At 44.3% G+C, this 17,532-nt stretch overlaps 2 protein-coding genes across 2 annotated transcripts; both read left to right on the forward strand.

The window, feature by feature from the left end:
- Nucleotides 1-1,390: 1,390 nt before the first annotated feature.
- On the forward strand, nt 1,391-3,223 carry MYF6 (myogenic factor 6). The gene is made up of 3 exons (XM_024196697.3): nt 1,391-2,162; nt 2,470-2,560; nt 2,898-3,223. Exons 1-3 carry the CDS (start codon nt 1,644-1,646, stop codon nt 3,014-3,016), a joined length of 729 nt encoding a protein of 242 aa, XP_024052465.1. The 5' UTR covers nt 1,391-1,643; the 3' UTR covers nt 3,017-3,223.
- Nucleotides 3,224-10,284: 7,061 nt separating this feature from the next.
- MYF5 (myogenic factor 5) lies at nt 10,285-13,024 on the forward strand. The gene is made up of 3 exons (XM_024196685.3): nt 10,285-10,921; nt 11,800-11,875; nt 12,183-13,024. Exons 1-3 carry the CDS (start codon nt 10,421-10,423, stop codon nt 12,368-12,370), a joined length of 765 nt encoding a protein of 254 aa, XP_024052453.1. The 5' UTR covers nt 10,285-10,420; the 3' UTR covers nt 12,371-13,024.
- Nucleotides 13,025-17,532: the final 4,508 nt, after the last annotated feature.

The following is a 17,532-nucleotide window of genomic DNA, read 5'->3' on the forward strand; positions in this document are numbered from 1 at the left end:
AAAGAAGAATAATGGGGAAAACCCACATATATTTACAACATATTTAACGTATGTACTATTTATTAAATATAGCCTTCAATAGTTAAACACAATCAGACTTAGAGTTGGTTCCATTGGTCAGGAATCAAAATATAATTACATTTGCTTTGAAGCATCCCTTGAAACAATATGTATCTATCTATATAGAGCATGTTATGATTTATTACATATATTACAGTTGCAGCTAGCAGACACAATAGAGATCGGGGTCTCTTTGTGCTAAGCACTGTACAAACATATGGGAGAGAGTCCCTGGCCCAAAGAGCTTACATTCTAAATACTGTACTCTTTTGTACTAAAACTAGTAGTTTAAGTGAGCATGTTGAACTTTTGTGGATCCATTTAAAACCAGATGTTGCCATGATTTATTAAGAGGGATATGGGACCTGATCCTGCAGTATTGACTCAGTCAGAACCAAAATCCCATTGATTCATGAGCCCCTAATGTCAATGAAGTATCAGTTCACAATCAGTTTCTGAGGATCAGTCGATCCAATGATCAATTCCATTATATCAGGGAACTTAGCAGCCGGGTAATGGTTCCCTTCACAAAGGATTGAGTTTGAAGGACCCATGGATAGAGTTGGTGATATTTCATGGGCTTAGTTCTTTATTTTTACATTTGTTGTTAATATCTGCAAACTGTAATCAAACAAGGAAAGAAATTATACATGATTTTGCATCTGGTGGGCTGAGACTCGGTGGGATGAGTGGTGGATATAGGGTAAGATTGTGCTTTGCTCCTGATACATCCCTTCTCCAGGACAGCTGGGTGTGTCACTTTTTAGGATATAGAGCGCCTCAGTTTGCTCTACGATCAATAACTGTGATCACCAGACACTGAAACTTATAATGTGTGTAAGTACAATGTTTAACTTAGTAACTGTGCCAATAATGTATAATGATCAGTGGAAGAGAGGTTGCCTGGTCGTCCAAGCTGAGCTATGCCTTGGCAGCCTTCCTGCAAGTGTATGTTGCAGAAGAGTGTGTACCACTTATAACCTTGGGCTGGCACTAATGGTTTGGGTCACAGGAATGGCATGTTTCGAAGAGGGAAAAAAATAGCATGGACTCTTCTGAAAATATTAACCCGTCTATTTGGAGAGTAACCGTTGCCTTTGAAACCTCGTTCTATACACCTATATTTAGCACGAGAGGAGGGAAGGAGAAGAGGTTTCAGTTTTAAGCTCCGCTGTTTGCTCTAAAATCAACCCCTCCCCCCATCTGAAACAGGGCAGATTCGCACAGAGAGGTGTGGCCGCTGCCCTTTGGAATTATTCCCCCAAATCCACCTTTGCTTTTTCCACTTCATCCCGCGGACCCGCGTTCACGAGCTGGGTTTGCGTTTTTTATCTTCCCCTTTTCCTCCCTCCCCGCCAAACAGGAGATGTTCCCCAGACGGAGCCCAGGATACTGGTTGGAATCAGATTTGGAGGGTGATGCACCGCGACAGCTAAAAGTTGGATAGAGTTTCAGCAGCTACTATATATAAAGCAGGGGGACTTATGTCACTGCACTAATTAAATTCCATCTGGGTGGCTCCTCTGGGGGTTTTTTTGAGCCTATCACCCAACTCCAGCAGGCAGAGAGGCCAAGGGGAGAGCATGATGATGGACCTTTTTGAAACTAGCTCCTATTTCTTCTACTTGGACGGAGAAAATGGAGCCCTGCAGCAGCTGGAGATGGCAGAGGGGTCCCCTCTGTACCCAGGCAGCGATGGCACTTTGTCCCCCTGTCAGGACCAAATGCCCCCAGAAGCTGGGAGTGACAGCAGTGGAGAGGAGCATGTGCTGGCACCCCCGGGCCTACAACCCCCTCATTGCCCCGGCCAGTGTTTGATCTGGGCTTGTAAGACCTGCAAGAGGAAATCGGCCCCCACCGACAGGAGGAAAGCAGCGACCCTGCGGGAGAGGAGGCGGCTGAAGAAGATCAACGAAGCCTTCGAGGCTCTGAAAAGAAGGACTGTGGCAAACCCCAACCAGCGGCTGCCCAAGGTGGAGATCCTGAGGAGTGCCATCAGCTACATAGAGAAGCTGCAGGATCTCCTGCACAGGCTGGATCAGCAGGAGAAAATGCAGGAGATTGGGGGAGACCCTTTTAGCTTCAGCCCCAAGCAGGGAAATGTAAGCACAGCGATTGTACTCAGTCCCCTCCTGCCCCCTGAAAGTCAGCTGCGAAACCGCCTTCCACTTTTTTTTTCTCCCTCTTCCCCTTCCTTAATATAGTCTGTCAATCCAGAGCGCCGGGCACACTAGCGAGCATTTAACAGACTTCGCGAGGGAAGTGTAAATCGTTGTTGAGAAGTCCAGCAGGCACCCAGGCTGCCCCGAGGAGCAGCGATCTTCTTTGCTAATACATGTTCTCTCTCTTTCTCTCTCGCTCTCTCTCCCCCCCCCCCCCTTTCCTCTCCGCTCTGCGTGTTTACTTCCGATCCCAAGTTCAGATTTCCTGAGCACCTGCAGCTCCGACTGGCAAAATGTTTCTGATCATTCCAGAGTGCTAGCAATCAACGCCAAAGAAGGTAAACTTCAGGATTCTCTTTACATGTGCATAATGTATATATCTGTGTGTGTGTGAGAGAGAGAAAGAGAGATGGATCGATTCCGTTAATGGGAAAAAATCTTACTGACAGTGCTGAGAAAAAAATGAACACTGTTACTATATTGTACGCTTCTATATAGATATTGTAAGTTTGCTCACAAGTGGTGTTTCCTTTTCCTAATATGTGAATATCGGTCCTTGTTAGATCCTCTCTTTCTTGGGGCTATGTTCCTTTCTGTCATTTCCTTCTGTGTATCGATCCCTGTTTAAAAAAACTAAACCAAACACTCTATCTTTTTTTTTTAATTATTAACCAGGAGCCTCCATCGTTGAATCTTCAGCCTCTAGCAGCCTTCGTTGTCTTTCTTCGATAGTGGACAGTATTTCTTCAGAAGATCCCAAACTTCCCAGCGTGGAGGAAGTGGTAGAGAAGTAGATCTGCATTTGGCCTGGTAGTATTTTGAACGCAGATAACAAGGAACTCACCCCACAACCTATAAATGAAATAATGAATTAATTTAATATTTTAGCAATCCCAGACAGGAGCCTTGTTAAAGGCACTGGTAGGCAGATAAAGTTGAATCTTCTTAAAAAGAAATGTTCCTCCGATAATTGTACAATCCAATTCTTTTCCTTTCTTTCTTTCTTTCTTTCTTTCTTTCTTTCTTTCTTTCTTTCTTTTATGTTGTATAGACCACTCCTTTTTTATTTAATATATTTACTTGTTTTCTGGTGATCCACTTTGTATAATATTCAACAAAAAGTTCATTCCTGTCTGAGTGAAGCTGTTGTTTGGATTTCCTGTTAGTATTATTTAAAGAGTTCTTAGGTTGTGTTTTTGTACATAATTTTAGTACTTTTTTATGTAAACCGGATCCATATATATATATTTAAATTGTGGAATGTGATATTGTATATCAGAACGGCCAGATTTCATGGGTATGTAAAATAAAGTTCTTTGTGTTACAAAGGTCCCAGCCCCGCGACCCATTGTTACTTTAAATTGTGGGCCCGATCCTGCTCCCATTAGAATTACATTTTGCCACTGACTTCAGCAAGATCAGGACCCAATTCGGTCAATCCAAATAAAAAGTGTTTTAAATTAAGAGGTTGCAAATATTTCCAGCCAGGGCAGCGTCTCTTTGACTGTTTAAACAGTTTCTTTTCTACTCAGAACCGCACAGAAGGCCTTAATTCTTTCCCTCTTATTTTGCACTAGCAGCCTTCCACAGCTGGGATTTGTGACCTGCTGCTGTGTGTAGGCCGCCTACGTTCACCCAGGCCAGTACCTCCCTTCGGTCTCCCTCGGTGGAAAACGCAGTGGATCTACAGTCCATTTTGTTAAATCGCTTGGGAAAGCGCTTCCACTCGGCTCCTGACTTATTCGGGGCTATATTTACCCTGCATGTTTGACCTGCTGAGCTGCACATGCTTGGAGGAGCCTGGAAGGGGGAAGCCTGTTATACCAAGCAATGTCTGGGAGAGGGTCAGTAGAGTCCTTACTGAACCAGCTCCCTATGTCGCCTGAATTCTTCTCCGATTTTCTTTTTGGAGCTGGAGGAGTTGCAGTCAGCCCGTGATTGCAGCAGAATTTATGGGCCTGGCTGGTTCCTAATGGACAGCAAAGGGCTCTGACAGGAGCCAGCTCCTCTGGGGTCTAGAGGGCAGAGACTTCTTTCGAAGAAAGGTGACTCCTACCGCCTTCTCCTACCCTGCAGGGGGAGCTTAGGGCCCCCAGGGGCGGAAAGAGTTAAGTGGCTGAAAGTGGGGACCAGGAGGAAAAACAACACGTGAAGCCTTTCAGTCAGTGCTGTAGAAAAACAAACCCTTGAGCTGAGGGTAGAAAAACAGGAGCTACTCCCAGTAAGGACTTTAGGGCTTGTAACCGATTTGTTTATAATCTCGGGAAGAGGCGACCACCAAGAAACTAAACTGCTGAGTTTCTCCCCCCAGCTCCCCACCACTTTATGGTAACTAACAAGAGGAATCGTCCCATCGCCGAGCAGTTAAAATGTCCCTTTGTCACCTCCGCTCTAACTTGAATCCTTCGGATTTAAAAATACGGTGTCACTCCCATGTTCCTTCTTAGCCAGCATGCTGGGTGGGGGGCAACGGCTGGCGAAAGGGAAAGCGCTCACTCAGCTGCAGCCAGAAACTCTCCATTACAGAACTACTTGCAATTCCCCACTCCCTATGCTGGCTGCGTCGCCTGCCATCACAATTCGCCGGGGCCCACGTTGTTATTCGGTTGGGCGGTGGTGGTTTTTATTTTTTTAAGTCTGCCACTTAAACAAGAGCATTTCCAGTTATTGAATGCTGGGATATGTGTGTCTCAAGCAGTGATAAATAGAAACAAGATTGGTAGGGTGTAATTTCATTATCCCCCCCCCCCTCCCCTCCACGTTTGAAAGAAACGCTCTGCTGTATGGAAATAACAGAAGGCAGGACCTTTGGAAATCTACACTTCCAAAGAATATGGTTTTCCATACAAAAAGCGATTGCTTTTGGTAAGAGAGGGTGGCTGCTGCCCTGGCTTTCATGTAGAGCTTTAGCTTGATCAGAAATATGCAAAGAAGCTTTTACTTAACCACGCTAGAAGCTATTAGTGTTCTTAATAATCTGGTTCAATGCCTAAACAAGTAAGAGGAGGGTCCCCATCTAGTACCACTCAAGCAAAACTCTCACCAGCTTTACTTTTTCTGAGTACAGAGGGTCGGAATTTCATAAGCATCTCATGCATACTTTGGGGAAAAAAGCGCTCTTTCTTCCTCTCCCTAATGGGGAGGTTTTATTCACATCCTGATATTGACGTCAAGAGACTCTATTGTCCGGCTGTGTTTGGACCCCGAAATCCGTGTCGTCTCCAGCAACGGGGTAACATGAGAAATTGTTTGGAGTAAGTTTGAATAAAGAAGGTTTTTCATTAAATAAAGAAAATATTTCCCCAAGAGACTCCTTGTGACCTCAATGGCTGTCGCTGACATGCAAGGCTTCCCAATGAAAGTCCTCAGTGTGTTTGCAATTAAAATGTTTTTGTTTGATATTAATAACGATAATCTTTACCTAAGTCTAAAGCCAAAGCAAACAGGGCCCTGGAAGCACAAAATCAAGAGGTAATAACTCGGTAAAGATAAGCAGTTTGTGATTTAATCTAGCCTCTTTCCAGAGGGAGTTGGGCGCAAAGTTATCAGGTTTAAACTAATGAAAGTGATTTTCTGCCCACATTTTATTAAATGTGGAACAAAGCTCCTGGAACATGACTCCCCAAATGTCCCTTGTAAGGCCTGGCTCCTGCAGCTTCACCTGTATTGCTTAACTCATAGCCTGTGTATTTATTTATATTGAGAGTAGTGGGGAGGAGGACTTGATGGGCCCATTCATTTCACGGATCCAACAGCCATTGTAATATACTATGGAATGAAACAGTGAGGTCATTCACTTGGTGCACTATAGACAATCATTGTAGTTGAGGTTCCCCTGGGGACTAGAATACCCTGGTGGAATGGAACAGATGAAATGTGGATATTGTAGTGGGGAAAGATAAAGGTAGATGAGACTGGGTTTAAATCCCCACTAACTACTGAAGGACAAATGTAGTGTTCTCTTCCTAAGTGAAAGGATGAAACGAAATGAAATATATTTAGATGAACAGATAGTGGGCCCGCTTCTTGGTCGGGTAAAACTGCCACCAACTTCAGGGGCAGAGTAGCAGAACGGGGATTGGCTCCAGCGTTGTTGATGAAATCCGAGAAGACCAATGCACACTGGTGCGATGCAGCTATATTCAAAGGGGAAAGTCCGAGCACTCGAACATTCATAAGAAGCACTTGATAGGATCGTTATGTGGCTGTGGGGACCCAGGATAGCGTTTTGCCAGAGCTTTGCCCTTTTATGGCAAGTGTGGCTGTTTTCACCGGGAGGAGAGAGAGATGGAGGTGTGTGGGAGGGCTTGAATAACTCAGCCATGTGCTCGCTTGGGTTTCCCCTTCTGTAGCAGCAGGAACTAGCCACTTTTCCCATTCTCAAGGCTGCTAAAAACCCTCGTGTCCCTTTGATCTCTCTTGGGAGTCTCAGAATGCAAGCAGAGGCCAATGTCTTCTTCAGCTGGCTTCTATACAAATCCTTCCCGCAGCTCTGGCAGGTACTAATGTGTTTACTTAGGTGCGCGCTGTTCCCAGAGCTTGTTGGAACCAAAAGTTTAGCACGTTGTTGGAGTCCTCTTAATACAGGTCCAACTGGGAAAGAGTTTTTGTTCTAGTTAGTTCTGGAGGCGGATTGCTGAAGGAGAGCTGGGATGGCAGGTTATTACTGAATTGGCTATTTATCCAGGAGCTAAAACTTCCACGGATTTAGCATTCCTAAAAGCAATTTGAACTAATGGAATAACACGTCACAAAATAAATCCTGCAAACCATTATTGATATACACTAGAACAAATCCTTATCTTGCAGTCTACACTCAGGCAAAAGTTCCACCGACCCCAATTGGAATTTTGTCTGAATTTTCGAGAACAGCTAGTTTCCTCTGTATTTTCTTGGCTGGGGTTGTAATGTGTATTTTTAATAAAGGATGCCCCAAAATAAAATCTCAATAAGTTTAGACTCAGCTGTTAAATTTTGTAGTCCTGACCCCTGAGTTGCTCAGGCAAACTCAATGTGAGTTTTGCTTAAAGTGGAGACTACAGTAACTGCCTCTTGGCTTCAGCTGTCTTTACAATTAATTATATATAAGATCTGGTGCTTTTAAAGTACAACATTAATACAGCCCCAACAAGGGAAATTGTGTTCTGCAATCAGTACCCCACAGTCACTGGCACACAATTTCTTCACTTCACACGCCTCAGTGGTTAAACTTTGGGTCATATCTGCAAAGATGGTAGCAGTATGTGATCATATTTTCATACACCGATATTTACATTTCATTCCTAAACGTTCTACTCACATTTTGTCAATTGAACTATGTAACACTTCCCTTGGTTGGTTTGGTGTTTCATTGTTTTGTTCCGTTTTTCGAAGTAAAGTTAAAGTCAAGCCATTTCAGAAGAGGGGAGAAAAGTCACGAAATAAAATCTGCTGATCAATAATTTTGCTCTTTAAAAAAAAACGATTCCTTCTTTTATGGTGGGGGGAAATAATCGTAAACTAGTCAGAAATGTGTTTGAAATATATATATTTTAAAAGTAACTATAACAGTGCGATTCCTACTGGCTGAGGGACGCCTTTGAAATGCTGTGTTCTTTTTTTCTGCGAAGATTTCTTGCTAGTTTTTAAAAAATCTCTATATTTTGTTCTCTGTTTTAACAAGAGTTTGAAAGTTGTGTTGTCCCATTGTCGGCATTTCAATCCCCAGATCTCAAAAACCCACCACCCCGACCCGCTCGCAGCAGCCTCATTAACCAACCTTGTCGTTTGTGTTTTTTCCTGCTTCTTTTAGTTCTACTCGCCGGCTTGCTGCACGTTTGCAAATTTGTTTTGAGATCACTTTACAAAAGGAAGCTGGCACCTCTAATGGATACTAATTACAGATTTTCCTGAGTGACAGCATCTTTTTTCCAAAGATTCAGGAAGAAGGGAAACAATCCTCAGAATTCCCCTAAGACTCTTGGGAAGGGCACATTTCTAAACAACCTCAAACACTCTGAATAAGGAGCTACAGATTCGAATGCAAGGAGAGACACAGACAATATTTTGTAAGGCATACCAAAGGGAGTGGGCATTGTTACTACAAGATATATTGTACACACTTGGAGAGAAATCACCGAAAGGTGATCAGAACGGTGTACCTAGCACTTTAAAGACCAAGTTTATTTGTGCGCAAAACATAAATCTGTAAACAGGTCTATTTCAGCCAGCGAGAACATGCTACATTAAAATATCCGTGTGATACAATCCAAGAAAGTCTTCAAGTTACCGCTGACAGAACCGCTTTATTTGGCTGATGATTTCTTGCAAAACCACCGAGAACTGCAACGTTTCAAACGTGGTCAGCTGAATGTCAACCTGGACTTCATTAGAGAGAGCTGAAATTCAGAGCTTTCCTTTTCTGTAACTCTATTCCTTTATCAGCGCTATGGCTTTAATACAGTATTCATTTCAAAGGGGGCTCGCTGCCCGTTTATGGCCCTAAATATCTGGAACAGGACAGATGTAGCCTTTCCAACCGCTTAGATAATTATATACCAACTTTTTGAAGGGGTGTGGGCAGGGTTTTATTTATTCAACCTTTTATTTCTTCCTCTGATATATTTTAAAGTGGGGGTTCACCTGAAAGCAATAACAACATTCCCCTAAGAGGACTGAACAGTTATAGATCAATTATCAGATGGATTCTCCTCTGGGTGGCTTGGAGCTCGGGGTATACTGTATAAAGAGAGACGTGGCTTTTCAGCCTACCTGCTCCAAACTGAAGCCTAATCTCTCCTTTTCCAAAGTGTTTGAGGTTCACAGCCTGCATCAAGGCAGTAGTTCAATAACCTTTCTTACACAGAATTCCCCGCCAGACTCCTTTACTTAAAGGGGGTTTGAATAAAATGACTAGACCAAGAAGTAAACTCACTGGCTATGTCAGCTGCTGCTCCTTGAGCGAGGTTAGTCAAAAATACTTCTGCTGGGTACTGAGAATAACTCGCATACCCTGGGCTTTTCTGAGGGAGCCTTTTGGAAACCGTTTTATTTAACCCGAATAACACATTTTCCTAACATATAAAAGCCAGCTGAATGTGGCCAAAGGGTTCCTGCGCTTTGGCAAATGCCTGTTAAATGGCTTCATTACCACTTTAATGGCCCTTTAACAGTTTCAATGATCTGCTACTAGGTCTCTGGAAGGCTTTTGTCACCGACTTGTGTAAAGTTACTCAGAGATTGTGGGGTTAGAAATTTTACACTTCCAGGAGGGGTTTGTTGCACTGACAGCTGGGACGCATCTGTAACGGTACAAGTTTGTCTGAAAGCAGAAAATTAGCAAAGCACTGCTTTACTATTGCCTCTAGCACCATCAGGCCACAGGGAAGAGAGCAAAGGGGGGGCAGAGAGATTTTCTTAGGCAAACAAATACAATTGTCTTGTTTCTGACATGATCAGGGAGCACTAAAACCTGGAGTTTACCGGAAATGTTCCCCCCTTTCATTGTTAACTGACAATGTTATTGTTTCGCAGGGATGATTTTCTAGCTTTATGTCTTTTATATATATGTCTTTTAATCGAATCAAAGGGCAAAACAGCCCCCAGGAAAATGAAGAAAACGGATCACACCTATAAAAACAAAGTGAGCCAGTCTGATTCGAACTGTAGCACTGATTGTGAGAAAATCAAATTATTAAAAACGTTCACCATTTAATTCCCGTGAATATGGCGAGACTGTATCCTATTTACTCCATAATGTGTTGGAAGATGCTTTTATGCAGGAAATGTCACGTTTTAGGGTTTCTTTCCCACCGTTCCTGCTCTTTATTTTTCACACCAAATTGCGAATCTCCTACTTTAGTCTAACTTCTGAGTTGTTGCAATCACTACTTCGAAAAAATTTATGTTAAAATGTAATAAACTCATCAGACAGTCAGAAGGAGCGGTGCATAGCAAGTTGTCTCCTGGGGATTGGAGGGGGTTTGCCCAGACAGCCCCAGTAGGGGTTGTGGAGGGATATGCTAATAAAGACTAGCCTCTCTGGACCAGCCTCCCATAACAACATGTATATATAAAGAGCCCCGTGCCCCAGAGAAAGGGCACTTTGTCTCGCATCCCTAATTACTTAGGCAATTGCCCAAGAAAACTGCAGTGTGACTTGCCGAGTCTGGCTCGCTGCAGCCCAGACCTTGCACCGCTCTGTATTAGCTGTTGGAAAGATGGAGGTGATGGACAGTTGCCAGTTTTCTCCATCCGAGTTCTTCTATGACAGCTCCTGCATCTCTTCCCCGGAAGGCGAGCTCGGGGATGATTTCGAACACGGGCTGGCTGCCTTCGGAGCCCACCAAACAGACGGCCCGTGGTCCGACGAAGAGGAGCATGTCAGAGCCCCCACTGGGCATCATCAAGCCGGCCACTGCCTCATGTGGGCTTGCAAAGCCTGCAAGAGAAAGTCCACTACCATGGACCGGAGGAAGGCAGCCACCATGCGCGAGAGGAGGCGACTGAAGAAAGTGAACCAGGCTTTCGACACGCTGAAGAGGTGCACCACTGCCAACCCCAACCAACGGCTCCCCAAAGTGGAGATCCTGAGAAACGCCATCAGGTACATCGAAAGCCTGCAGGAGGTCTTGAGAGAGCAGGTAGAGAACTACTACAGCCTGCCAGGACAGAGTTGCTCTGAACCCACCAGCCCAACTTCCAGCTGCTCCGACGGGATGGTAAGAGAGGGACATTTCGATCACGTAAAAGGCTTTTGGGTTGTAAACGTGCCGACATAGGCAGGTTACTCCGTTACTTCAGGGCTCTGCTGTAAGGTAGAAGAGTGAAAGCGGGATGCGTTTATTAAGATCCCACGGAAACGTTAAGTGCGCTTAGGGAAATGGTCCCTTTCCAGGATGTAATTCACATGGTTCTGCATGCAAACAGCCTTGCAGTGTTGTGGGGGTGGGGGACTTCATATGTGCAAAGGGGGCAGCTTTGTCGCCCTGCAGGGGATGAAGATAACTAGAAAACAAGCTCCTGGGTAGTGATCATAGCATTCACCATTCAATGCCCGTCAATTCTCCTTCGTGTTTTGTAGCCAAGCTCTTATGAAGTACCGCATGGACCATGGAGAACTGAGACTAGGGAGTGAAGCCTTTGCTTACCCCCTCGCTCCCCAGCCCCCAGCAATGTTACAGTCGTCATGAAAAAAATAGAGGGGAACCCACCCAGCTGAAGCCTGGCCCAGAGGGGCTGTGGATGCATTTTTTCCCGAGCGCGTTTGCTCCATCAGTGCCAGGTTTTAATGTGCTTTAGCTCTGGGAAAGTGTCCTCTTACTGACTCGCTGTGCCTTCCGCCTGCTACCAATCCATTCTCCATGGTTAACGCGGTGCACATTGCTGATGGGTTCGCCTTTTGCCACGCTGCCCCTCACGCAAAGAGCCGCTGGAAACTGAGCTAATGTGAGCAAATGTGCCGGGGAAGCGCGAAGGCGCGGTGGGGTTTTAGGGTCCCACTGCGGAGTTAGCAGGGCCCTAGGCTCAGCCCGTTGGAAGTCAGCGGGCAAAATCGCGCACCCATAAGCTCTGTGCGCTCATTTCTTGTTTGTTCTAGGCCGAATGCAACAGCCCTGCCTGGTCCCGGCGGAACAGCAGGTTTGACACTGTCTATTGCCCGGACCCACACAGCGGTAAGCATGAACACAGGGCTCGGGCCAGCTAGTTTCTTAATAGCGCAACTCCGGCGTGAGTAAGGTGGCATCGATGTAGCTGGAGAGGCAGCATCTGCCATGAGTTTTCACACTCCCGATCTCTATGCCAGGCGGTGATATTTACAAACGACGAGGTGTGCTGAGTGTCGGCGTCTGGACTCCAAAGGGCTGGGTGGGGATAGGTACATGAGTTGGAAATTAAATCGTAGCTAATTAGTGAGCTAATTCACGTTTCTTGATGCATGTAAGTGTTTATCTATTACTTTCGCCTTACTCTGTTCCACAGACAAAAGCACTACCCTGTCCAGCTTGGACTGTTTATCCAGTATCGTGGATCGCATCTCTTCCACCTCCGATCAAGCTGCGCTGCCGCTTCGGGACACCGCCTCCCTCCCTGCAAACGCCAGCCTCGATTCCCAGCCAGGCACCCCTAGGACCCCTCCTCATTCCAGGCTCATCTATCACGTATTATGAGCTCTGAGACTTGAAACCAACTCCATCCACTGCTTTTACGTGGGGAGAAAGAAACTCACGCAATGAACAGCCGTGCCTCTCGGAGAATGAACTATGCACGTGGAATCCACGCGTTTCAACCTATGTATATAAAGGAAAAGCTTTTTAAACTGTATATTTGTGAATAATGTTGCTGCGAGATGTATTTAACTAAAGCATTCTTGACACATTTTAGTACTTTTTTGGACTTTTTATTATATTGTTACCAGGTTAGCTTTTTGTCTAGCGTAAACATTGTACGCAGTAAACAGAAGGCTGTAACAAGTGGCTTCCTGCAAAGTTTTTATAGCAATGCTTACGTTATATTTTCATAATGGTATTTCTTAACGTTCTTGGTTAGAGGAGGCACTTTTATTTCACCTGAAACAGCAAAACAAGTAAAAGCTCACTTGCAAACAACATTAAACATATTCGTCTCATCAGATACAAATGTATGAAATACATAGAAAACATTGTTGCCTAATGCTGTATAGTTTATTTCCATTCATGGGATGCTTTTTGTTGTAAGCACGTCAGTATTTCTGTGGGGACCGGGGGTTCTCAAAATAAAAGCAACTGAAAGTGTCAAAGGCTGGGAATACATGGTATTCTGAAAATCCTGCTATAAATAAAATGTGTTATTACAGAAGTAGTTTGGTTTTGTGGTTCTTTAAACCATCTCCAAATATTCAGGACTCTAGCCACTTTTTTATGATTTCTAGCTCTTCCATATGGTTACGAATTCTTCGAATTCATCATGCTAATAATGGTATCACATATTGCACATTTAATCTAGAGGAATCCCAAAGCCTTTTACAAACTAAAGCCTTGGTCCTGCAAAAAGTTAGGCACATGTTTAACTTGAAACCTGTGAATAGTCCCTTTGAGTTTGGTGGCACTATTCAAAGCACATACATAAATGTTTGCAGGATTAGGGCCTAAAGATACAATGCAGCACTCCCTACGTGAGTGGCTCTTCCTCATGCAAGTAGGGATGGCCATGGGACTACTCAGTAAGCAGGGGTTTGCAGGATCAGGCCGTTATATTACACATTAACAGCAGAGACCTTCTCCTATTGACATTGATTTCAATGGGAACAGAACTGGGTCGCACCTCAAGAGTCCTTATTCTGGCAGGACCCCCCCCCCCATGTATTTCTGTGGGAGTAAGGGCACAGTAAAAATTACAGGCTTTGGCCTTAATACTACTACATTGTCACTTTACCATGCGTCAACTGCATGATTTGGCTCTTATATTGTAGGCAGACTCATAGGTGCTGGAACTAGGGGTGCTGGGGGTGCTGCCACACCCCCAGGCTTGAAGTGGTCTCTATTATATACAGGGTTTACAGTTTGGTTCAATGGCTCTCAGCAATCCGACTATACAAATTGTTCTAGCACCGCTGGGCAGAATTGTACTCTCACTTATACTGTCTGTGGCAAAGGACTACCAATGTAACAGAGTAGAAGTTAGCAGAGTTGATAAAAACAAATTGCAAACTATCCCTTTTTTCTGCCAAAAACTGTAGTTTATCCCAAACTACAGTTCACAAGGTTCACAAAACACATTATTTTGCACATTTTCTTTGTTCCACCTCATATGACAGAACTGTATGCATAATTCATAGACGGTAACAGAGTCACATGGCACTAGAAATCGCCAGGCAGCATTTGCAAAATTATGATCTTTTAAAAAAAATTTTCCTTTCATTTACTAAGTCACTTCAGCTAACATGTTCTATGATGAAAAGATTCCAGCCATTAGTAATGCTCTAGCTATAATCCAAGAATGTCTTCACAGCAACGTCCAGAAAAGAAAGATGGATTCTTTCAATAGTGCTCAAGAGTATCTAGCATGAGAAATTATCCTCTCGGTGTCAGGTCTCATGGACAAAAGGTGTATAAGCTTTACTAGCATGGGCTTATGGATATATTTGGCATATTCATGTTATTGTTAGCAATGGATGGCTCGGAGCAGTAGTAATGGGATACAGAACCTTTCATGTCTAAGGACTTGTCTACACTGCAGGCTTGCTGTGTGTTATCTCCTGCACCTTTGCCCAAACCCCTCACATACTCATCCAGCGGAGTATGGAGCAGAACACATGTTGACCAGTGACCCATCCCTACCTACTTTCCCACTTTACAGTGTGGAGATAGCAAAGGGGGTACCACCTGACCTTGAGCCAACATAATCCTACACAGCTATTGCCACAATTCCCTGAACTTGTATCTTCTTGCCCTTCTACCTACTCACTTCTCACTTGCCCTCTGTGTACCAGCAGCTACATGGCATTTAACCTGTCTTTTCCCATTCAGTTTAATTCAGTTTCTGCACAGCTCAGCCCATCTCTGCCAAACAGCAAGAGACCCGCCACAGAGCATGCTGCTAGCTAGATGGAGGAGCACCCCAGGGTTCTAGTTTACTGTTGGTGTGAATACTCCAAAGATCATGATTACATCCACAGCTCCAGCAACATCCACCTCTATGAGACCATCTCAAAGAGGCAGGCAGAGCTGGGCACCCACCAGCCTGGTGTGTAGGACTGGGAGTGTATGAAGCACCTGAAGCAGCTGGATGAAAAGCAAAGGAAGGGAGCAGCAGGTTGGTCACTGCGCTGACAAGTTACTCTTTTTGTGATGAGCTGGACCCACTTGCCAGCACCCTGAGCAAAGAGGTCACCATCTTGCATGAGGGAGGTCTTGTTTACAGAGTGAAGGAAGGGGGAATAGCAGTGGAGGAGAGACCAGTGGAGCCGGTATGAAACTGAGAACTGGAAGCTTAGGGTAAGCCCATGTGGGCAGACAGGCAAATGGCCATACAGAGGCAATTATCTGTGGGCCTGTTTGGGGGAAGACCTGTGGAACAGCCTGGGGAGGGTGCGGTGAACAGCTGGGGGTCAGATCTGTGCATGGTAAGTGCTGTCCACTGTCTTGGTTAGTATTGTAGGAAATTATAGTCTTAAAAAGGAGGGATTTCTTGGTCATGACCAATAAAATTATTGTTATGGAGGATATTGCATGCTAGTAGGGTGTGTTTAGCTTTGATTGCGGGTGGAAACTATGCATTCCCATAACCCCCCTTTCCTGTGCCTGTCCCTTCCCCCAGTCACATGGATGCATGGTGGAGGGGAAATTACACACATCATTAGTGGCTCTTTCAGAGTATTGTTGCAGTAAATATTAGCACAATATTTAAAGGACTGCATGTCTGGCAAACACGAACACATATTTATAAATATATTGCCTTTTAGTAACCCAGTCACACCAATCTGATTATATATGTTTGTACCTAGCCTATCAAAACATTGTCCCACATCATTGTCCTAAAGGAGACAGCATAGATTCTAAATCCCCGGGGCCACAAGATGTGGCAAAGGTCCTTTTGTCCTCAGTGTCTATCTCTCTTGCTCTATCCATTTGCAGCAACCTGTCCATTACAGGCAGGGGGAGGATGAGAGGATGGGGGAGGTGCACTCTGCTGATGGCAATTCTCAGCAGCCTAACGCAGTATGCTGTTAATATTCACCTTAATTTTCTTCCACTCCTGGAAGGTGATGCTTGAAAATGTTTCATATATAAAGTACTGCAGCTTGTCAGTCAGATTCCTTGGCAGGGCAAACTTACTCTGACTGCCCTGGTATCTCACTCAACTTCTCCACTCAGGATATGCTCTTCAACCACCAGCCACCCCAAAACCTCCTTGACATAGACATTTGGGTTTCCTCCACTTGCCTGGAAAAGCACCTCTTTTTTCCCCAATCTTGTACTCTGGACAGGGTGATGTCCACCGGGGCTTTGGTGGAATTCAGCCCAGCTTTGTAGAAAGTATGACCAAAAATTATCACTTGATCGCTGTTTTGCATCTTCTCTGAAGTGAGCTGGTGAACTGAATCTATTTCCCTTTAGAGATACATCCTCACCATAAAACTGCCATCACAAATGGCACTAACTGACTGTTTCAACTAAGAGGTAAATGTGCGTGGACTGACTTTACTTAACTATCCAGCTAAAGTTTGGTAGGATAGTGCGGGGACAGCTGCACTACTGACGTGGGGCATGATCTGCTAAGTACTCTGTGTGCAGAGCTGCCACTGAACTCAAGTGAATTTTGGTTTATAGGACTGGGCCCTCACTGTGTGACTTTGGTGTATCTCATTTCTCTTTGGGCCTCAATTTGCCCCTTCTTAGGTGGGGATAATAATATACATCTACTACCCAGGGAAGTTGTGAGTTTAAGTAATTATGTGTAAAAGTGCTTTCAGAGCCTTGGACGAAAGTGTTAGTCCACTGTAATGTCATTAGGGACATTCCAATCCTTAAACTCTTTCAGTACCAGGTAAATGTTTCCAATCACGTGCAAACTTTTCTTAATATAAATTTAAAATTTAGGGTTAATGTATGATCACTTCCTCTGCAAACATTCATTGAAATACTTTCAGCGAAACAGGAAAGTCAATGTTTTTATTTATAAGAACACTTCTTCACGTGGGTATCCCCCCACATGCCTGTTGTTACTTTGCTATGGAGATTATTGAGGTCAAATGAAAATATTTAGGTGGGAGGTAGTTCTAGTGTTCTACTGATCATTTAACATGATGATTAAACAATTAGACAAGCTATAGAACATACTCTTTTAATTCTGCACTTTACTGACCTTGGCAGGTGACCTTCTTTCAAGCATGCAGTGCAACACTGACAAATCACATGTTCGTAATATACACCTCTCTTTGGCTAGCAGACATTTTAAGAGTGACAACAAAGGTCAATATCTTTGAGAACTAGCTCTTCACTTATTGAATGTGTAAAAGTATACAGCGTGCTGTACATTTGTTAATATCCTTAACAGCAGTCACATGCTAGATTACAATTGGAGGGGCATTTTATGAAGTTTAGGAGGTCCAGATGCAGAGTTTAGCAGGCCTCTAAACAAAACTGTTATGAATCCTTGGATATCTGACAGTGTTACCTCTAATTTTTCCCACCCACGTGTGGAATGAATTTTGTTAAGTGCACCAATATGGAGGTGATGTGTGACACATCACCTCCATATTGGTGCACTTAACAAAATTCATGTGGCGGGGATGGGGCCGAGGGGTTTGGAGTGTGGGAGGGGCTCAGGGCTGGGGCAGAGGGTTGGGTGC

This window comes from Terrapene carolina, unplaced genomic scaffold (assembly GCF_002925995.2).
Source record: "Terrapene carolina triunguis isolate 2854851 unplaced genomic scaffold, T_m_triunguis-2.0 Scaffold68, whole genome shotgun sequence".
NCBI lineage: Eukaryota > Metazoa > Chordata > Testudines > Emydidae > Terrapene > Terrapene triunguis.